The 23,444-nt window shown below is 43.3% G+C and overlaps 1 protein-coding gene across 2 annotated transcripts in view; it reads right to left on the bottom strand.

Moving 5' to 3' along the window:
• The window catches only part of caln1 (calneuron 1), a 54,457-nt gene that overhangs the window by 4,851 nt on the left and 26,162 nt on the right, over positions 1–23,444 (bottom strand). For both annotated transcript variants that reach the window (XM_035153435.2, XM_035153434.2), the window contains exons 4-5: positions 22,071–22,183; positions 4,198–4,354 (exon numbers count right to left, since the gene is read on the bottom strand). In XM_035153435.2, coding sequence (XP_035009326.1) covers positions 4,198–4,354; positions 22,071–22,183 — 270 coding nt within the window. The remainder of the gene's footprint in view (positions 1–4,197; positions 4,355–22,070; positions 22,184–23,444) is intronic.

Here is a 23,444-nt window from a genome sequence, read left to right on the forward strand (position 1 = left end):
AGCCACACGGCTCCACTCACTCGCTCTATTTTTAGCTCTTAATTTGAGAAGCACTGAAGTCATCGAAAAATGCTGCTCCAAAGAAAATGCAAAGTAGGACAGCAGTCGCCCCGTGTTTTTTGGCGGAGGGGTTATTAGTTGGCTGCTGTTGAAGAATACTATTCCCAGACTCATATAAAACATGACATCAACAGATTATCTAAGATCGGACGTTCAGCCAGTTTCCAAGGTGATGTAACTCAACGTTTGATGAATGTTGCACTGAAGCTTTTTAACCTGATTTTAACCAGGAGAGGTTTACGAGCAATAACATCTCTGCTCCAGAAAAACACAGCTCGCTCTCACATCGACACCTTGAAGCTGTCTCGTAGAACCACAGCTATAAGACATCTGTAAGCAGGGCAGTGTCCAAACTGAACCGGGACACTGTTTGTCCATTTTAGGCCATTGCTGCTCTACTCCCATTTCCCAACATTTAGGCAAGCCCCCCATGGTGAAAGGTTGATGAGTTCGGACATCTGGAGGAGAGCTCGGAGTAGAATCCCTTCTCCTTCACATCGAACGGGGACAGTTGGATAATTCAGGGATCTAATCATGATGCCTTTAGTTCTGGGCGACTTCCAGGTTTAACAAGCAACCCCAACTGGGAGGAGACCCAGGGGGTTGACCCAGAACTCACTGGAGGGACTGAACTTCCCATCAGGCCTGGGGACACCTTGGGATCGTCCAGGACGAGCTGGAAAGTGACAGGGGAGAGGGAAGTCTAGAGCGTCCTACTTAGCCAGCTACCTCCTCAACCTGGATGGATGAGCGGAAGACAATGGATGGATGGTTGGATAGATGGATGGATGGATGGATGGATGGATGGATGGATGGATGGATGGATGGACGGACCCAGGGTAAGATAACTTCAGATTATGCTGAAAGCACCTTATTCTCTTTAAAGACTCAGACCTTGATCCAGGCAAAAGGACTTCATATTTCGCAGCTCTCCTGATGAAGCTCCTCTGGTTGTGTAAGTGATGCTGAGTGAATAACGCTCCGATGGAAACACCATGTGTTCAGCTGTTTGCTGAACTGCAGCGACGGGAGGAGACTTGCGGTGGAGACATTAGTTCTGGGTCCAGTCGCCCGGAGCCGCCTCATAAAACACCTCCTCAGCCGCCTGAAGTCGCCGCTCCGCTGCCGAACCTCTGAAGGATTCTCAGTGGAGCGCTGAGCTCATGAAGCTGATGAAGTGTGCGTCGGGTTCCAGGCTCTGACTAACGACTGTCGACTTTCACATGTGCTTCGAATGAATCGATCTTTGTGGACGTTCAGCTGGGACGCCTGCGCTAACAATCACACTTTACCTAATGGTTTCCTCTGTAACGAGCATTTACACTTTCTGGTGACGTCTCCGGGATCAGGTGCCCACTTGTGTGACATCTGTCAATCATGTCAATCAAAGAGTAAACAGTTACACACAAGTTTACGTTTTCTTTTTAAGGAGCATTCATCCAGCGACTAACAGGACATTGCTTCTCCTTCTCTAATCTCTTGAGCCACAGACACAATGTGATGTAAAGGATAATTTAATTAATTTACTACCAGATTTTATTTTCAATGCAACCATCCAATGCCGGGTCACTGAGATCTTCATTAAACTAAAAATGCATCACATCTCGTTCTATGTTTTAGTTTAGTTTAGTTTATTTCACACTAAACAAATAGTATTTTAAATTAAACATTAAAAATAGTTTATATAAATTTGTTTATAGTGGCTTGTATTCAAACTACAGCCAAATATAACAAAAAATTAAATACATAATCATCAATTACTAATATTATATTGTCATCCATGAAAAAGTTCCTAAATATAACTTATTGCTAAAATTGATATTAGTTATTGGTACTAATTTATCAGCCAGTTATTAAACCCTTATGACCAAGAAAAAAAACGACTTATTTTTATGAATAACTATGAATAGAAACAAAAATTACATACAACCAAATATATAGAACTTGAATCAAGTAAAACATATTTTCTTTAATGCTTATTCTGTGAAACAAAAGTTTTTATATCGTACATATCAACATCAATAAGCGCCGACAGGCTCGTGTCTGTAAAAGGCTCACACCGCCTCATATTATCATAAATCTAACACTGGACAGACGCCTCCCTGCACTTTACGCTCTCCTACGATTTGCTCGGCGATGATTCAGTGCTTACATTGTTTACCGTGTTGTTTTTTTTCCAGCTTCACACGTATCGATTCCCGAGCGAAGGTGGAGCCAGAGGGGAAATCAAGTTACTCTTGTGCTCCCTCGTATATCAGAGAGCCGCAGCCACGAGCAGCAGAGAAGCATGATGAATCGAGCTCGGCATGAATCGCACTGTGACACTGCGTATTGATTTGTCCGTGACTGAGCGCAGTTTGGTGTCCCCTCGGTGGCAGCTGGTGCTCGTGGACCTCAGGGGGAAACAGATGTGATCGTGTGTGATGCTGCGATGGTCACTCTTCATCATAAACTCAGCAGGAACAGGGTTTTTTTTAAAGATGTAACTTGTTAAAGACGCTGATAAAGTGTCGGTGCAACGTGTCGATGTGCACAGTGACACCAGTGAACTCCCTCTGCGACACATTCACAGGTCGGTGATGTTTGGAATCTTAATGCGATTGAATTGCACAAGTTCAATATCATCCACGCTGCAGACACTTGTGGTGAAGACCCTCTCGCTGAATAGCAGAGTGGGCTGGGACCCTGCTCGGCCGCGCTGCCGTCAGGACACGTAGGAGCTGCGACATTATGACTCAACGTTTGCCTACGCACCAAATTCATCTGAACGTGTCGGGACAAAGTGGACGACACAGAGGAAGCTGCATAACCCTTTTTTTGCTGATTTCACATAGAACAATTTAACATTTATTCTGTGTTTATGTTTCTGAATCATAGTCATATAATCCATAGATTTACAAGCACTTTTATGTTATCTTTCTTAATTTTGTTTTGTCTTTTCCTGTGCTTTATTCCCATGCATTTTGTACAGCACTGTGTAACCTTGTTAAGTGCTGTAGAAATAAAGTTTTACTATTATCATTACTACAAATAAAGTTGGCTGATACATCTCTACTTCCTCCCGTTGTACACAAATGAAGTATCTCTTGATTTTGTTGTCAGTGATCGTGTTGTGGAGCTGCGGTATCGAGGTTAAAAAAATACTTTGAAATAGAAATAGAACTTGTTTGACACGTTTACATTTCCTGTTTTACTGCTGACAAAGTGAAAAAGCCATTTGCTGTGTCTCTATTTGCATATTTCCTGAGTCACACTTGCTATTTGCAATGCCTAAGAGCTTTCACACTGACAAGTGCTGCAACACGAGGACGACTTTAGCTACGTAGCAGAAGAGGAGGGACCACATAGGCATTTTTACATTTGTACAAACAGTGATGTAGATTCTGCTGTAATTTCCATGTCACATGACACAGAGCAGCCTCCAGATGTTTTGTGTGAGTGCACAGCTGCAGCTTTTTTGGTTTGGGACAAAACTTCTCTGTGGGAAGTCCGGATTAGGGGTCATACACTCCGCCAGTGAGTAAACAGTGAGTGTCTGCGTTCTTCAGAGGCTGCATTGCGACAAGACAGCCGCAATTCAAAGGCTCCAACGAGTGGATCCTTCTCAGAACAACCTGTCCCGGGGTTCATCTTGTGCCGGTGAAGAAGCTTCCAAGCTATCCGCTCAAAGCAGCTGATAATGCAATGGTAGGAGTGGGACAAACTGGTGACGTAAATACGGAAATCCTCTGAATACCAGACTGTCTGGTTCTGCACGGCCCATGAAGCAGGCGGCCTTCAGGGGCCACGTGGACCGTGAAGGCCCCCCCCCCCATCTGTGAGCCGTGCAGACTGGGAACACAGGTGGTGGACTGGATTGTACTACAGCACTAGATCTCTCTGCTGCTCTGATATCCATGGATCTCCAGTTCTGCAGCGAGAGGTCGTGTATATTTCATCAGCTCCACTTCAGAGCCGGTGACCCTTCCTACAAACACCCAGTTTCAATAAATCAGCAGGTGTGTGGTGACTCTGCTGGTTATAGGTCGTGATGAGGCTGCTCGAATTGTTCCTGACAGCGTGAGCTACTACTCTCTCCACCACACACACACACACACACACACACACACACACACACACTCAGGTAGTTTGGCTCACCTCCCTCATACTCTGTCTGACAGTTCCCGGAGTTTTGCTTCAGACTCTCCTCCTCGTTAATGATGATGTTCTCGATGTCCTTCATGGTCAGGTGGTCGCGGAAGGCGTAGAACAGGATGTGTTTCAGCTCCTCCAGGGTGATCTGCTGCATGTCGAACTGCAGGGAGAGGGAGAGGGCTGAGGTGAGACTGGGTGTGTGTGTGTGTGTGTGTGTGTGTGTGTGTGTGTGTGTGTGTGTGTGTGTGTGTGTGTGTGCACTGCTGCAGGATACAGCAACGTGTGCTCAGTCTGATGTTTAATCTGCTGGATATAACTCGCATTCATTTATCACCACATATAATCCAGAAGTTCTTCACCGTGCAAATCCCTACAGCTGATGCATTGATTTAATTTAATGCCCTGAACTTATGACCTGTGTTTGATTTGTTGTTCAGTTTGAACCGTTACACAATTCTGTGTACACACGCACACGCACACACACACACCACAACTTGTAGACCAAGGGGATTTGAAGGTCTGATTGAGGGCAAACACACAGGGGGGTTTGTTTGAAAAGTTCTGGGAAACTTTCAGGAAGACATTTCTGGTCGTTGATCACATCCTGTAAACTTTTCTTCACACAACATTGGAGAGCAACATTTTATTTCTATTAATGAAATCACCCAGAATCTCTTATATCTACAAACACAACTCAGTTTATCAGGCTGTTGACAAACTGCTGTTTGCTGTAAAACCTGATGATGAGCTGATCATCTTTATTATCACCTGAAAAATCTAATAAGCAAACATTTTTGATGATTGAAACGTCCCCAGTGTCGTCATAGGAAAACCCTTTGTTTTAACATAGTCACACATCTTACTGTTCACAGGATCTCAGCTCAGACACTCAGGATACAAACATGGAAGCAACTGACCCTGAAACTCAAATCCCTCTAACGGCCTGATTCCAGTTTTGAGTGACAGTCTGCAGCGTGACGCCATAACCGAGCAATCTGTGACACAGAAAGGTTTTTATTTCTCTCTCCATGACCTTGTTGGTTCTTTCGGTCTGAACTGAACCACGGGATAAAGTATCTTTAACTCTGAACCAGACTCAGTGAATCTAATCTGTGACATCGAGTTGAATCTTCCAACGCTGCATCAATGAAAGAGATGAGAAGTGACGAGCCAGCAGACCTGCAGCAGCCTGCACCTGGGTGGAAGAACTCATCCTACGCTTCTTATAAAGTTCTGATGAAGCAGAGTCACAGCGTCTGCGTAGATTGAACAGATTTTCTGGCTTTGAGACGCAGGTTGGTGTTTGTATTGTTGACAGGGGCGATGATCAGATATGGAGGAGACTGCAGGAAACACCCTCATGAGGCCACGTGCCTTAAAACGTATAAATGATGGCGGAGGTTTGGCCTTAAATTTTACTACTCAATTATTAATTATGTGCGTCCACAGTTTGCACTTTGTTTATAATTTAGATAATAAAAGATCTGTTTGAAAGATGTGGTTTGTTGTCGTGTGTTTCTTGGATTCAGGTCTTGATTGACGGAGGCAGATTCAAATTCAAAAATCACAGGGTGCTGGGAAGATGATTACATAAATCATACTTACAATCAATACCATTTATTATCTCTTCACCTCAGAGTGAGCTAATGAACACACACCAGCCTCCACGAGGATTCATCAACACAGCCGGTTAAAAGCTGCAGGTCAGAGTTTTGAATTTAGTTTGATGCGTCGTTAATCAGAGGAGGCAGAATACATTTAAAAAAACAAAAACGTGAAGTATAACAAGGTAAATTAAGAGCAGAAGAAATGTTTGCACCACATGTCAGCTGTTTAACTAAAGTGTGCTTATGTGATTAAACACGGTGAGAAGTGAAGCACATAGAAGTTATGGTTTATGTTTGGCAGGAAATGAAAAAGCTGCTCGGTTAAAAAAAGGGAAAATTCAAACAACGCATGAATAATTCTTCAATTTGATAAAACAGCAGCGACAGAAACAACCACAAACAAATCAACAAATAAACCACTGCTAATGCATTTCAGTCTGCTGTCACTTGAATGATCCAAATGTTTAAATTATCTTATTATTATTCATGAGAGACATCATCTGTGAAGGGAAAAAGGACAAAAAGACACCTCACAGAGAATGTCCCCGTCAGAGGAAGATGTTTTACACCACAAACACTCAAAGCTTCTCTGACGCTGATGAGCCGCAGCACACGGTTTAGATCAGTAACACAATCACCAACGCACACAACGTCTTTGTGTGTATAATTCATATCACCTGTCATGTACAACGACATGAAACAGATGTTCAGCGTTGTGTTTCAGGAGCAGACGAGATTTTCCCTCTGGGCGAAGAACGAGATGTGAACCTGCAGCGATCTGCCCCCGTTAGTTAAAAGTTAAAAGATGGCTCCCGTGTCCCTTCTCCCGCGGGGACACAGGTCAGCAGCCCGACTGCGTTTCCACGACCTTCGTGCAACCTTACCGCCGCCTCACGACGCCATCGCTGACAGACATCAAGAGACCGGCGGAGCGTCACCTGCCGGGGAAGAGATGGACGAGCCGGAGGACAGATTCATTCACCGAGCTCTCCAGTGGCAGATAAGAAAAAGCCATTTTATTTTTCTCTTTCCACGTCCCAGCGACAATATTCACATTCAAGCAGGGAGTGACCTTTACGGGACAATATGGGGGGAGGAGAGAAGAATGACGCCCCGGGACGTGAAGTGACTCCCACAGAAAGACAGATCTTTAGTAGCACACCCACTGCTGTGTGACCTACAGTTTAATACAGAAGCCAGCACAGTGTGTAGTTCTCTTTGTGGCACAGTCTTCACAGACGCTCACTCTGAAGCACAAAGAACCACAGAGGCTTTTAATGGAGAATCTGAGAGTTGGAAATGTCACGTCCTGTTAAGTTAGAGCTGAGGAAGGAGCCTCGTCGTGAACTGAAGCCCTGACGGAGCGAGGACGGGGGTTCGCACGGACACTTAAAATCTCCGACATGAATTACGCATCAATTTACTTAAAAAAAGCAGCTTCCACAACATCAACAGAGGAGATGAGGTTTTTAAAACCAGCACTGAATTCTGCAGAGTTTAAAACCCACAGAGCAACATTAAGAATAAATATATTCTAATTCAGTATCGTCGCATGGGACGAGCGCAGGATTTCATATGTACAGTTTATAACTTTATAACAACACAAGAATGTGATAAATCATATTAACAACAAGATCATTTCTTCTGAGTAACAGGAACAATATGTAAAGTGTAAACATGGATGTGGAAGCACCTGAATGCTCAAAACCATAAATCTACAAATCAATGTAGGAATAATAACTGTTGCTGTTTTTATTTGACAAAATATATCTATTCTATACAAAGGTTTAAAAATAAAGATGATAAACATCAGTATTATTTATCTGTAAAGACTCTGATTCCCTGAGAACAGATACATAGATATAGAATTATCTTAAAAAGTCACAATCTCTTCACCGAGGTGTCAAGAATCATTATCATCATAAACATTCATGGTGAGCGATCCAGCTCAAAGCAACGAGACGTATCAAGGTTGATTTTCTCAGCCGCGCAGACGCAACACCCTTGAATTAAGCCATGAAACTTTTCTTCGATTTTGTTCAATCGATAGCGTGCGTGTTCTTCACGCCGCAAAGTGGATTTAGTGTTTGAAGATGAGGAAGAGGAGTTGCTCTGAAGAGAAAAAGCCGTGCTCCTCTGTGCACTCAGCTGCTCACACACGCAGGCGGGGCGACAAGGTGCCAAGAACCAGCATCGATCCATCTGCTGAGTTCAGCCCTTTGCAGCGCGGCCAAGTTCTGCAGTTACAGATGATGCTCAGCGCACACGGAATCCAATTATATGCATTTGCTAATCTAAATTTTAATGCCATGGGCTGGCAAGTAATTCGTTTTTAATGGCGGAAGTGTTACTGCATCTGAGACGCGGCGCAGCTGGGAACAAGCTCATCATACAGGGTCAATCGATTTAAAGGCATAATTATGGGATGTAGCCACAGGCACAGAGATTTTAACGACCTCTGCCCTTTTATACGAGTCCAACACCGTTAAATATCTCTTTACGTCTTTTTTAGTGTCCGTTCCAGTGATGTTTTGCAGGGATGTGATGGCATCCTAACACTAACACTAACCAGTAATAGAATCATGGTGTAATCTGTAAATTAATATCTATGTTAATAAAGATTTCCTCCCACTATCCAGACGTGAGAAATCAGAAAGCTGCCATCTTGCACCAATGGCATCACTTGAAGCCTGGAGAGTCAGTGGAGTCGTGATCAGGAGTTTGACCAATCATGAGTCAGTCTCAGCTGTCAATCACAACGTTTTACTCTGTTTCTGTAGCATTAAGTACAATTAAAACCAAAGTAATCCGATACAGGAACATTTGAACTAACATCAGTGTGATAAGAACGACCTCAAAAACCATGTTTTCAAAATTCATTTGAAGTGTATTTTGCCTTTTTTACTCTCGCCATTTCCCATCCACTAACATGGAGGAGGCGGGGTTCATACTGCAGCCAGCCACCAGGGGCTGAGACCGACTCGACAGGTCAGGTATCAGCTGACTCCACTCAGAGGTCACTACTTGCTCCACGTGACCAGCACAAGATGGCGGCGCCCACATCCCAGATATTTTGGCTTCATTTTTGAGCAGAGGGAGGAAGAGTTCTCCGTCTTTATTAAAACTCACTGGTCATATTCCAGAAAGTGGATTTGACAGCGAGGAGAAGACGACAGTTCACTTCCCTCTGAACTAAAGTGCTTCTTCTGTCACTTCGGGAAGTTGCAGCCGTCAATCCAACCGTTGCAACATTTCCTTTAGACCTTGAGCAGATTTTGCATCATCACCGTGGAGTCGGGGGGTGAGGAATCAAACCTCCCAGGACAGGACGTGGCTCCACCCGTCAACAGCAGTGACAGTGAACACGTTGGGCTTCTGACAGCCGAGCCAGTCGGCTCTGATCCCATCGGCTGACGCATGCGGTGGAAGTTGCAAAGAACGACGACTCATCATCACTTGATTCCATCTCTGAAACAATCTCTCTCCAGGACATAAGTCAAACCTCTGCCAGTGGCTGGAGACACGAGCTGCCGGGACATGTATTATTTACAAAGCAGAGTACACACACTCCTGCATTATTCACTGAACACTCCCTGAATCTGAATGTGCTCTTTTTCTCATCACTACATTCTTATCTTAGCTTTTTTGCTTGTACACATCTGGAGGCAACATCTGTTTACACATCTGTGACGTCTAAATGTGCAACAGCATCAGAAAAGTAAGTTGAAGGTGTCATCCTGAGATTCGTGAAGCTGCAACAAGAATCAATCAATTAATCAAAACCATAATCAGCTGATTTAATGACCGTGAGTTTGTTTCAGCCCTAAATATTTAATTATTTGGATTCGGACTAATTCCTGTATTTAGCTAAATACTCTAAAGATCGAATCTGTAACGTCTATAATTATTCACAAGGATTTTAATCTACAGGTTCTTCAAGCCACAGGTACTAAGACCCGACTAAACTTAACACATCCATCACCTCCTCCTCTGTCCACCTCTGATGCTCAGGTCCAACATGCACCCATTCTTCTCCCTGTTGAAGCCGATGCTCAGCACCTTTATCGAGCTCTGCTTCCTCACAGCACCTCCACCTTCTCCCCCGAAAGGCCCCCGAGCCTTCAGGAGGAAATTTATGTCTCCATTACCTCCGCGTCATCCAGCCGTCAAAGTCCAGGAGAGTGATAGAGCGAAAGAGAAAACATAACGTTCACCAGGAGAGTCACAACAGCGGGGAAAATAAATAGGAGCTCACATCTCGAGCAATGTTGCCGGTGATTTAAACATCGGCCACATGGGGAATTAGTGAAATTAACGTATACGTCAATTCTGTCAACACATTTAACCCCTGATGAAACAAACCGGATTTCTGTAACACTTAAAAACCCCTCAATCAACAAATGGGCTGAAAGATAAATCTAATTTAACTTCAGTGTTTCTGTTGCCTCTTCAGACGAGAGCAGAAAACAGAAAGCTCGGATCAAAGAGGCGAAGATAAACGCTAGAATCAGGAAGCTAACGTTGTGTGAATCCTTCGGGGAAATCTGTGCGGAGCTCGGTGCAGAACTCAATACTCTCCCTTCAAGAGGTTCGCTTCCCTTTACGTTTACTTTTCATTCATCGGGACGTCTCCGCCGCAGGAAATCAAAAGGACGACAGACTTCAGATGCCTTAACTCAGAGGCAACCTGACTGCCGAGAGCCACTGAGCAAGCTATCATTTACCAATTACTGTTTGTATTATTAATCAAGGAGATGTTACACCCATTAACCCCTGGAGAGGAGCACAGGAGATGCAGAGCCTGAGGTTCACACTCCTCATTAGTGGGATTCAGGGGCAAGAGACAGAAGACAAGAGAGACGGAGAGAAGAAGAACGAGTTGGGGACAGCAAGAGAGAGACGCAGAGCTGAAGAGGTGGAGGAGAGACGTGGGAGTAGAAATTAATTCAAAAGCTTTACTCCGAGGTTTATTTGGGCTCAATGCGAACCTGAGCATATTCAGCACAAGGTTTAATTAAGCCCCAAAGGAAAGCAGCTACAAGAACCATTCTAAACCCGGGAACTGATGATGAACCTCATGTGAAAGTGGTCAAAACTTTTGTTTTCACTTTCACCGAATTCCTAATTAGGTCCGACCCAGGAGCACCGGATCTTGCAGGTTCGCAGAAGAAGATTCAGGAATGAAATAAGCTCTTTTAAGCTCTTTTCAAACACTGGAGAAGAAGCTGAAGAGTCGGACTTTGCCTCTTTTTGCCAATTTATTCTTCTCTTCTTAAGCAAAGGCATAAAAAAGCATCATCCAACATGCAGGGGAGCAACAGAGACGCTTTAATATGAGATTAAAATCATTTCCACAGGACTGTCACATCGGCTGTTTGATGACAACTGGACAAAAACTAGAATTACCACCCAGCGGCTGTATTCCTCCACCAACCAGCAGCTTTTCAGTCTATATACTGTTTTTGACTCATATGTGAGGTCACCATGACCACTGAGTCAAATCAATTCCTTGGTCAAATTTGAAGGAAGGCAGATTTGAAAAATCCTGTTCAAGAGGCCAAAACATGTTTTGTGAAGTCAGAGGGACCTTGACCTTTGACCTTCGACTACCCAAATCTAATCAGTTCATCTTTGAGTCAAAGTGAACATTTGGGACAAATTTGAAAGGGTCTTCTCGAACCGTTCTAGAGAAACCACGTTCACAAGGGAAACAATGCCTCCAAACCTCAATCAGGTGATCATTGAGTTCAAGTGAATGTTTGTGCCAGATGTGTTTAAATTCTCTGCTGGTGGTTCTTCAAATTCTCATCTGTCCCTTATTGATCTCAAGCACACGTATGAACCAAATTTGAAGAAAGTCCCAAAAGACGTTCACGAGATATCGTGTTGACAGGATGGGACGGACGGACAACCTGAAACCATACAGCCTCCGGCCACTGGGAGGCGCCAGCACCGAGGCACGACATGTGAAAACATGCAGGAAAATGAGTTCAGCTGAGGAAATGTAGAAAAAGACTCCAACCGTGGCATAAATCGTTAAATGATGAATCCTGAGGAAAGTCACATCCATGATAATCACATGATTCGTTTTGTCTGCAGCCTTGACGAGACTCTGAAGCACGACTCAGGGAGAAAAAGGGTTGAACTGCTGATGTTGGTCACACTGTGGAACCATGAACAATGAGAAAAGGACCTTTTCAGCTGGATCCAGCAAACGAATGGCCCCCCCTCATCTAAAAACGATGCCCTGTGATTATTCAGTGGACAGAAATGAAGACGCTGCCCTCGAGGAAATCCGGCGTGTCAGTAAAATACAAAAATGTGGTCGGAGGCATTTATTCAGACTGACGGACACATCATTAAAATTCCGAGCACTCGCTGTAATGCAACGTGTGTAATGTGTTGCCGACACTTCTCCGAGCCGCGATGGAGTGAATCACCGATGTGGCCGAGCTGACTCACATGTAATTAAAGCTACACGGGAACATAAGGAGGAGGTGCGGGGACCAGGAGAAGGGAGAGAGGCTCCTCTGAGGTTTTGTATGTGACGGAGAGGAGGAAGAGACAAAGTCAGATGAGCTTCCACTCCTCAGGAGGCCTCGGGGTTTGAGCTGCAGCAGAACTTCAAACAACATGAGCCAATGTTTCCTCCGCGCTGCGAGAAGGAGAGATACCAGCTCCACTGATTGGTACAGTAACTCTGCTGCTGCACATTATTATATTATTCTGGATAACGGCTCAAATAGTTCAGGTTTTAATCTGCGTGTAAGCTTCTTACCGGGCACAGCAAATATTCTGCTTTCAGAAATACAGACTTCCTCCTGCACCTCCTGCAGAAACAGGAGGTGCAGGAGGAAGTCAGCTTCTACTGGGATCTGTGTAAACCTGCTGTTATCAAACTACCTACGAATAGAACTACAGTAACAATAACAACAAAACTAACTAATCAGAAACATGAACACTTGAACAACTACGACAGAAACTATCTTTGAGAAAAAAAAAAGTATTTGACATCGACTTTTTAGTTTGGAGGAGGCGGGGTTTATGACCTATACTGCAGCCAGCCACCAGGGGGTGATCAAGATGACTTTCATGTCTTCGAACTTTGTTTACAATCGGTGGTTTGTACGATATAAGACCTGGTTTAGGTTCACACAGTCATCGACTGTCACCGATCAACAAACAAGAGTCGATCACTAGAACCTCGAATCTACAGAAAGTTTTAAATCTTTGATCTGTAATTCAAAATGAAATCATTCAAAACACTCGGATCTAAACCTGTGAAGCTCATCTGGACGTCATGATGAACACCCTGTTGTGTCTCAGAGGGGGACTCAGACTGTGGCCCCCATGCTGCTCTCTCCTGTAATGACAATTTCACTTAGATCGTCCTCCATGATTATTGTCGCCCCCGACCTGGGCTGGAGTCTGAGGATGGGACAGTGGGAAGGAGGGGGGGGATCAGGTGCACGGAGGAGAAGGGACCAGGTGTCCACGCGTGTGCGTTGGTGTTGATTAGCGCTCAGCCACGTCTCTGTCCCGCCTTCATCGCTATTCAAGTCCACGCCCGGCAGAGGGAATATGATTTCTCTGTGTGTTGGCGTCCCGCTCGGCCGAGTCCATCAGACAGGAGCTGCTTGTCAGAGGAGCGGCGGCGGCGGCTCTCCTCTGTTCACCCGCCTGCAGCACAGCGACTGACAGTCAGCACTTCTTCATGCGAGTTCCCCGCCGGCAGTTCAGGAAACTTTGAATTATGTCTGCTCTGGTTTGTCAAGTGAGGGTGAAGAGGGATAATAAACGTGGACGTTATTTTAATCCGAAATGAAAGTGGGTATCAAACTTTAAATTCTGCCACATGCTTCAGTCTTCAGTGTGACCTGGCTCGATAAGTGAAGAGATGGAAACTGGGTTTGAATGGCTGCAGTGTGGGCTCGAATAATAAAGTCACACTCGTCACAAGATATAGATTTGAATAATGATAATAATAAAGATAATGCACATTTCTTCTGCATTGTTTATATCTGCAAACATCAACACTGATGTCATTTTGTCTGTTAAAGACTCATATCAGCTGATTTTTATCGGTCAACTGATCAATTTGTCAGGACAGGATGTTTAATAACTATTTACAAACGCTCTTCAGTAAATTAAACAAGTGAGACAATGCCTCGTATCTCAGTGCATGGTTCTCCCGGTTGTGTCCCTGGTTCTGTCTTGAGTGTCTTTGTGTCCGTCTTCCTGCCGGATCACCTGCTCACCCGAGACTCGACCTGCTGCCGACTCCACAAACCTGCTGACCTACTTCTACCGGGCTCGTTCAACCAGACTCCAGATGGTCCCGTCACCTTCAGGCTGAGAGATACTGCCAACTTAGAAAAACTAAAAGTAACTTTTGTTTTTAAACCTGTGAGCGTGTGGTTCATCAGCCCGACCGCCCGACCACGTCCGGCCGGTCTCTGTCTCTACTCTGGATTGGAAACACTTTGCCTGATAAGGAAACCAACTCTGGAAACCTGGACCTGCTCTCTGGAGCCGAGCCTCTGATCCAGGTTTAGACATTTCTCAAATCTCTGTCTCTGTGTCATTCACTGTTTATCTGAGTTTATCCAAGCAGAGGAATCAGCTCATACCTCTTTTCCAACCGTCCCCTTATGAAACCACATTTAACTGTTTACAGATCTGCACCAGATTACACACACGGATAAATATCAGTCCAATAAAGAAGCATTTTTTTCATAGATTCATGAATAACTATTATTATTCTCTGACAAATCAACGAAAATGTTGAAAAAAATGTGAATAAAAATCTAATGTATTCTTCCCTGACCCATAGTGACACCTTCAGCAGTTTTTGCATAATCCTGCTGACAAATAAAGTTACCAACCAAAAAATAAACAGACAGCGGTGGAAACACACCCTCCCTGGTGGAGGTGAGGAAATAAAAGTCGGATGGGGCCGCTAATGAAGAGCAATGACTTCTCTGCAAGAGAAAATCCTTCCCCAATGAAAAGGCTCATGAAAACGAGACTTGAGAAATATCTCTCCCTCCTGTTCCGTGTCGTCCATCCTCTCGCTGCCGGGAACACAGGGATGACTTCCATGCGTTTATTTGTTCTTTGTGTGAACATTAGCAGATGAAAGTACCATGAAAACACAAAGTCCACAGGCCGAGCTGCGCCTGAGAGACTCCGGGAACGAGACAGGAGGCGACAGGAGGCGATGCATCATGGTTTTTATAACAAGGCGTTGGGCAAATGAAAAGTAATTTCTGTTTTCAGGCCACATTCATTCTGTGATTATGATTTTTTTGTGGCTTTGTGATGAAAATGAATCAGAGGCATAAACAAAAAGAGAGAGAGTGGAACAAACAAAAATAAAATATTAGATTTTTAGATGATCAGCCTCGTTCTCTGCTGCTCATACACAATTACAGAAATATGCTGCTGAGAGGGAAGTAACGGCCGCGGTGAGACTCACACTTTATGCTAATTTACCGACAGGTCAGTGCAGAACAATGCACCTTTTGAAAGATCATTTTTCAAAACCGTTACACCAGAGCTGCAATGCTCAAACTAAAAATAAACGTGGTGAAATAACACCAACTAAACACTGCACTTGCTTTATGTTGCGTTTAAGAGTCTCACATTTAAATGCCTTTGAGTTTAATTCTCCAGGATTTGTCAACATTTGATAAACTTTACACTTCATGTATAAATGATGAGCCTCGATTTGCATTTTTCACGCTTATTGAGGAAGGGAAATATGAGCCTGTTTCCCAGAGATTATTCTTTAAACTGCTGAAAGCTTCGGTTCACACTGAATCTGCTCAGGTCCTGTTTGTTTAGTTAAAGAAAGTCCACAGAGGGTTTTTACATGAACAGGATCCGACTGTAAGAGGAAAGAGACAAATGTGAGCAGACGTGTTCTTCAAGAGAAACAAGGAGACTGAAACATCTGGATTTAGGAGGAAATGCAAGTTGAGTTGAAGAAAGTGTTCAACATCAATAAAGAGAAAGAACAGAGAATAAATAAAGAATAACATGTAAAGCGAACGGGAAACATCTGGTTGGTGATGCTAAATTTCAAATGACAACATTTACACAGGATTGTAAATCTGGTTCATATTGTCACGTTAAGTCAAATTTATTATCCCATCTGAGGGAAGTTGTCTTGCAGCGAGGCGATAAAAAATAAAAATACACAAATCACCTTGAATACAACATAAAAATACAAATACCCAACAGATGACGGGGACAAAAAATGTTATGGTTGCAAAAGTGAATGCATCACGAAAGCATATGATGTGATTTAGTGACTCCAGAGTGATTTCATGAATAATTTTCTATCTGTATAAGTTTTAAGTTGATTCTATAATCTTAAAGGAGGCGGATGCCATGTGTTTTTGAACTTGAAGGAATAATGGGGAATAATTTTCTGATCAGCTTCAGATTAACTGGAAGATGTGTTTTATTTTTCTAGTTTGGTGAAAATAAATGGAGGAAGTAAAGAAAAACAACATGCATTCAAAGTTCAGGTCACTTAAGAAGAATCCAGTGTTGATTTTAAAAGTCTGTTCTCGACAAAAACACACAATCTGCCATATTCTGTTGAAATGAAAGAAAATACCGAAGAGAACACGTTGTTCCAGAGACAGACACTCAGCACCAGCTCGTTCCAGCTCCCTCTGTTCTCCACAAATAAAATCAAGTTATGAATCTGAAGCAGATGGAAAACTCGAAGTTTGACAAGTCGTGACTTACGACTGTCGAAGGTAATGGCTTATTGGAGTTTTCTCCAGTTATGAATTATGACTTCTACGATCTGCACTTCCTGCAGCCACACTCGGAGCCGCTGTGCACGTCACTGTGCTCGGGTCACTCGGCATAAATCACCATCTCATTGATGAGACACAGGGATTAATTAGATCAGAGGAGCGGACGCTGACCTGCAATTAAAAACACAAAGGAGCGATTTAGATCCTCTAAAATATGGATCTCACACATCTTCGGTAATTATCACACACAGGAATAAAGTCTGTGGGAAATTCTGTCAATCCAGCGGAAGAAAGTGAAGAGGTGTGGAAACGAAATGTAAACAAAATGTTTGACGTTATGGGGAAAGTCTCTGAATGGTTGATGGTGTGAAGGCTTCTTCTTCTTCTTCTTCTTCTTCTTCTTCTTCTTCTTCTTCTTCTTCTTCTCTTCTTCTCTTCTTCTTCTTCATCGATTTATTGGCTGGTGGCAACCCAACGTCAACGTGCATTACCGCCATCTACTGTGTTCTTCTTCTTCTTCTCTGCTTTTTATTCAAGGTTTCATTTCAGCGTTGATTTGAAAGCGCCACTTCCCAGTTCCCCAGTAGAGAGCGGTCTCTGGTGTCATGACGTAGAGAGACGTCCAAAACGTTTGACTCCATGAAAGCATCGGCTCTGCAAGGTCATGAGCCGTGTTCAACCCATATATGTCAATTTTTTACAATAAATTTGGTAATAAACTAAAATCCTAAACTGTCCATTGAATCAAAGAACAGTTTTATAATTGAGTTTATCTCTTTAAACACCTTCTTCTGTTCACTGCTCATAGTTTCTTTTATCACACGAGTCGAACCTTCCTCCACCAAAAACACAAGCAGCTGCTTTTTCAGGTGTTTTAGGTCCAGATGACATTTTGGCAAATCTGTATCAACAGCTGATACATTTTGGTCAATGCATTATTTAGCTTCTGTCTCTTTGAATCTCTGTAGGCGACCAAAGCTGGAGTCAAACTGTACTGAAACCAGAAAGCTTCAGATTCTGCACATTCACATGTAGAATCTGTTTTATACAGAGATTCATCAAAGTACAATAATCTGTTTGTTATTCGTGAAGCCCTCGTTCTGATGATTGTGCCAATAATGATTTAGCGAAACAGAGGAGAATTAAATTGCAGCCGTTCGATTAGCAGCTCAGAATCCTCCAGACGGGTTAATTAGACGGATTAACACGTCGTTCAAGAAGCCGATAGGACTGAGTGAGCATGTGACAGCAGGTGAATCATCGTCCCGTCGCTCCAGCTGGTGAAGATGTGAGGATCAGCTCTCAGAGCAGAGCACATGAGGTGACTGGGAGCGAGCCGGGGTCACGGAGCGAGTCCTGCTCCGCTCCGACAACCTCAGGGAACATTAATACTTCATGGAAGAATCCTACGAGATTCAAGAGGGAGGCGACAGTTTCATCTGCGAGACACTATAATGTGATTTTTACAGTGGATTTTAATAAGGAATCACAAAACCCCTGCAGCTGAATCGGGGGGGGGGGGGGGAAAGTTATTTTTTTATATTAAGAGCCATTGTAATTTTAATAACATCCTTCGAGGAATAAAATATTAAACACATCACTTTAACCGCTCTGATCTAATGGCTGGAACTGGTGGTGTGAGGTGTCTGATGTCAGATGGTAGTGATGATGATGCTTCACATCACATTGGATCAGTCAGTCTTGACCAGAACTAGATGTTTGAAAAACTTGGAAAACTTCGCAGCTCACACCAGGTTGTTCCAAACAAAGATGCATCTCAGAAAGGAAAGATCCTGAGGACGCACTTGAGCTCAAGCGGAGGGAGATTGTTGTAGCTCACATATATATTCAATATGTCCAGTTGCTTTCTATTACTCCTCAACTCGGCAGCATATTCAGATGTCAGCAGGCTTTTGTTTCCTGCTGTGTTATCCCTTGAATAGTTGCAATAATACGACAACTCCTCCAGAACAGAACCTAGTTAGATGACGTTTGTTATTACTGTTTCATTGCAGAACATCGCAGTGTCCTTCAGGGCTTTTTCAAAATGCTCTGGATGGTTCTTCGAGACAAATTGAGATTTTGCAGCAGGAATACGTAACCTCTTCGGTCGCCCTGATCCTGACCTGACCACCGCATGAAGATACCCCCTGCAGGAACACAAGCAGTGAGCAGAACTACAGTGTTGAGGATGTTCTGGTTTTTCTGAGTTTGTATTTGTGAATTTCTTCATGTTCTGCAACAAACTGTTCCTCGTACACCCCCCAGACGATCCCAACACCGGAGCCAGGTGCTTTTCAGAATCGCAACGCTGCTGTGACTTTGTCCTGAATAAAGATTAAGAAGTCAGGCAGGAGTTCATGGTTTTATAAAAACACCTTCAAGAGTTTTGTTCTCACTTCTCTGCGGCTGCTGGGTTTTCTTTGACAAGGTTAAAACTACAGTTCTTAATCTCACAAATAAGAAATCACTGTTTCCTTTGAATTTCCAAGTCAGTTCACTAATAAACTAATTTAATTTAATAAATTTAATGTTTTTTTATTCTTCAAAGAAAGATCATTAAACGAAGATGTGTTGACTGGATGTACAGTGGTGGAGATTTAAAGAGGGAGTTAAAAATAGACATGAAAAAAACATTTCATTATTATTAAAGAGTTCTGATATTAAAAAATATATATATATAAAAGCAAAGCTGTTGACAAATATAGAGACTGATCATCAAACCCTAGACAGAGTGAGAGAGAGAGAGAGAGAGAGAGAGAGAGAGAGAGAGAGAGAGAGAGAGAGAGAGAGATCTTTACAAACTGTGTGTGTCAGTGATTCATATCCTACAAACATTTATTCTTCTTGCATGTGGAGAATATTCAGTATAATGCTGTTATATCTGATTCTGCACTAAACAAACGTGAACGACTTAAAGAGCTTTAACATGTTGCTTGAAAGATCTTAAGTCGTCCTCGTGTAAATATTCACTTCACTCTTTGATCAAAGTGAAATATTATATATATTATTATATATTATTAAGTGTTCTTGAAATTACTTTTGGAATCAGTGTGTTCTGAGATTTTAAAACTTAAAGTTGCATGGATAATGGTTTGACCACTAGGGGGCAAAATAAAACCTCAAACAGGCTGGAAGACACATGACGTATTGTAAAATCATTTTTTTGTTATGATGAACATCATGTGCCAAAAGCCTTCAACATTAAAACCTGAAGAACTTAATGTGTTCGTCATCATTATATATATATTATATTGTATATAAAGGAAAAGTTATAGTAAAAGTCTGATAGATTTGTTGATTGACAGTCCGGTGGAGCTTCACCTCGAGGTTTCCGCCTCTTAAAAGGAAATTGTTTCTCTCTCCAATGTCCGGTCTACATCTGAAAAGTACATGAGATGACTTCTGATAATTTGGTTTTACATAAATCAAATTGACCCGACTTAACGAGCTCCTGGATTTTAATTAGAGGGGAATCGTGAGCACGAGTCGTCCCAGTCGATGGGTCATTCAGTTTGCTGAGCTGTTGGTACAGAAAGTCTCTTTCTTCTTCACGCATACGATTAATTTGATTTATTTTGTCAAGTAAACTTAAAATGCAAGATCACTTTTATAAAAAATATTGTTCTGCGGATTCTAAAGCACGAAAAGGAGAATTCTTCAGGATCTAAATACTCCATACGTTTAAAAACTTTCTCTTCTCTACAGATTTTCCTGCAGGACGACTGAACACAGTATAAACACGTAGACACAGTCTGAGTCATGCACCACAGTCCATTACCAAACCAAACTAGGCGCGCAACTGTAATACCTCAAGCAAGTCATTTCTGTGAGGCGTGAGGAGAAATAATCATGATGAATCAACGTCGGCAGTACATTTCTTTCCTCTGAATATGCTCCACACATCAGACGAGGGTGCTCGCAGCCAATTCCTGCTTCCAGGCATTAATTCATCAGAGGAGAAATGTGGGGTTTGTAAGTGGAGGAGTGACAAAAAAAAAACAAAACCGTGCCAAGCCACAAGCATCAGCCCGACATGGACGGGTAAAATACAAACTTTTTCAGGCAAAACCGCTGAAAACGAGCCAAGGTCAGTGCAGGAGTCCGATGAGGCCGGCAGCTCGTCGGTCTCGTCCTCGGGGTGTAAACCTCAATCTCCTGCCCCCCCCCCAAAGAAAAAGCCCGGGGTCAAGACCATGATTACATCACGAGGACGTTACCGCCAAAGTGTGACTATCCGAGCCAAAACGCTCCGCTCTCTCCCTTCACACCTGCTCGGCTTGTCGTCATCCCCCCCCCCCACCCCTTCATCCTCCCTCACTCTCTCTGTTGTCTGCACATTCATCACTCCCTGTCGCACTCGCTCAAAGTCAGTCACTCTCACTCCGACGTTTCCTCTCTTGTTTATTTCCTGCACAGATGTTCAGAGTCACATCTGTCGGGCTCTCATTTACCCGTCATCCGTCACAATATCACTCGGAGGACGTCGGGTGCAGGATATTCAGCTTTTGTTCGGGCGCCGACCTTCAGGAGGGCACGGAAACCGACGCCAGTGTGGAAACTTGAGTCGAGTAAAGCGTTTTCCTTTAGCGTGATTTATAGATTGCATTAGTGCAGAGGAGAAGGGAGGACTGAACACTTGAGGCCGAACCCCCGAGATAATTTCTACTTTTTGAGCACAATTCATTTTCAGCATCATAAAATCCTCTAATCACTGGTTTGATTGTGGGAGACCATCTTCCATCAGTGACACGAGCAGCTTCACGAAGGAAGAGAATAAAATGAAGGGCATCGATCTCACAATCTAATTAAAATCATCATATCTTCTTTAGTCGAACTTTAAGTGGACATGGATTCTCCAGTGAAAGCATCACTTTCAGGTTCTGCTCCGGTCCACGTGTATTATGGTTTGTTTGACATCAGGATCATGCAGAGACTGCTGAGTGGATTTCCACAAAACCCGGTGGAAGGATGGAACATTTCCAATAAAACAACCTTTTCAATTCTTTTCTTGGATCCGAGCAAAGCGGAGGATCCAGGATTTGTTTATCACTTTCTTTAACATCGTGAGATATGAGGTTTTATTTCCCAGACGATAATTCAGCATCAGACATATTTAAGGGACCGATATCTGTGAATTTGTGCGATTTGGACGTAAAGATGCTCGTCCACAAACCAGATGGTGTGACTACGCTTGTGTGTGATAGAAAACAGTGTGTGGAGAAGTGTTATATGAATGCATGCATGAATGGGTGAAAGCGCTACATAGACCTAAATACAGTCCATTTACCATTGAGGTGTTTAATGCATCACTTGCTCTTGGTGTGTGTGTGTGTGTGGCGCTGATGGTTTTCACAGCTGGATGCAGAGGAACAACTCAGTCAGCTTGAAGTTAACTATCCACCACATGACTTTAAGTAGAGGGGATCAGTTACTGCTTCGTTAAAACACAGCACATAACAAGCGAAAGGAAGAAGACGTGCTGACGTCTTACCTGCCAGAAGATGGTGTCTATTGTGCTGCCCAGGAAACCTTCTCTCGTTTCAGACGACAGGAGTTTGGGTCCGAGGATCGTCATGAACTCGTTGAAGTCCACTTGTCCGTCACCTGACACGATAAATAATAAGTCAACAACAACAAACAATCTTTTTTTTCCAAATATGTTTTCTGTCATTTTAGTTTTTATCACACTGATGCTTTACTTATTTGATGCTATATAAACGGGGGTGAAACCTTAATACTCTAAATGACCAGTGGAACATGGCAGCGTCCACATGTTTTGTACATTAGGAAGAAGTAGTGATGTGTCGTCCATCTTTATTTAGAGATTATAGTCGTTTTCAGACATGACTTCTGGGTAAAATCAGGAGAATTGGCTACGGAATTTACCCAGAGTTCACTTTTTCACACATGCACAACTCAGCAGGAGGTTTTCTGCACAACAGCATCAAATAAATCCTCTGTGTTATTCAGGCAAATCTAGCGGGGGGGGGGTCGATCCCCTGCTGTTTCTACGGACATTATACTTGGAGGCCAGGTGGATCTCGGACGTTTGCGTTCACACATGCACGTCCTCCAGAGACAATACAGAGGAAATGTCTAAAAGCAGCTGTAGTTTATGACCAAATCCATAAAACATATCACACTCATCCCATCTTCCCCCTTCATCTCATGATCTAATGGACGGTTCTTCCAAGTCTCCACAACAGAACATATTTTATGTGTTCCTGGGTCTGAATCTGTGGATCAGCTCCTCGTCTCGCTGTTAATCTCAACTTTACCATCTCACACAGTAAAAATCCTTCAGACAGCGAGAACACGTCTCCTAATCCCTCCATTGGTTTGGAATGAGAGGCAGAGCAGAGGAACTGACAAATGCTGCTCGTGTCCTGCACAACTCTTGCTGATGTGCCTCTGAGCAGGGCACTCAGCTGCCAGCAGCCTGTGGCGGAATCCGTGTAAAAGCATCAAGTGAAGTCGGGTGTTGGGGGAAAACAAGGACACAGGAACGAAGCTTTCCTGGATTAAATTAGTGTGAAACAGAACTGAATCCTTTGGGGCTGCAAGACATTTCTGCAGAAGCTCAGTCATTATTTCTCCCAGTGTTTGAGCTTAAAAATAAATATGTGTGTGTGTGTGTGTGTGGTTATTATCTGAGGCCATGCAGCATGCTTCAAATCACACAGTTCAATACAACATTTACTGCAGAGACCAGAGATAAAAACAGACTAATTCCACACCAGTGGATATGAAACAGATCAAACTTTACAGCCACGGTATCGCTCACAACACGGAGCTCCTGCAGAGCTCATTGATTCCAGTCACACTAATGTGGGCGCCTGCTGATCGCTGCTGCAGCCGCTGCCAA

This window comes from Hippoglossus stenolepis, chromosome 4, assembly GCF_022539355.2.
Source record: "Hippoglossus stenolepis isolate QCI-W04-F060 chromosome 4, HSTE1.2, whole genome shotgun sequence".
NCBI classification, from domain to species: domain Eukaryota; kingdom Metazoa; phylum Chordata; class Actinopteri; order Pleuronectiformes; family Pleuronectidae; genus Hippoglossus; species Hippoglossus stenolepis.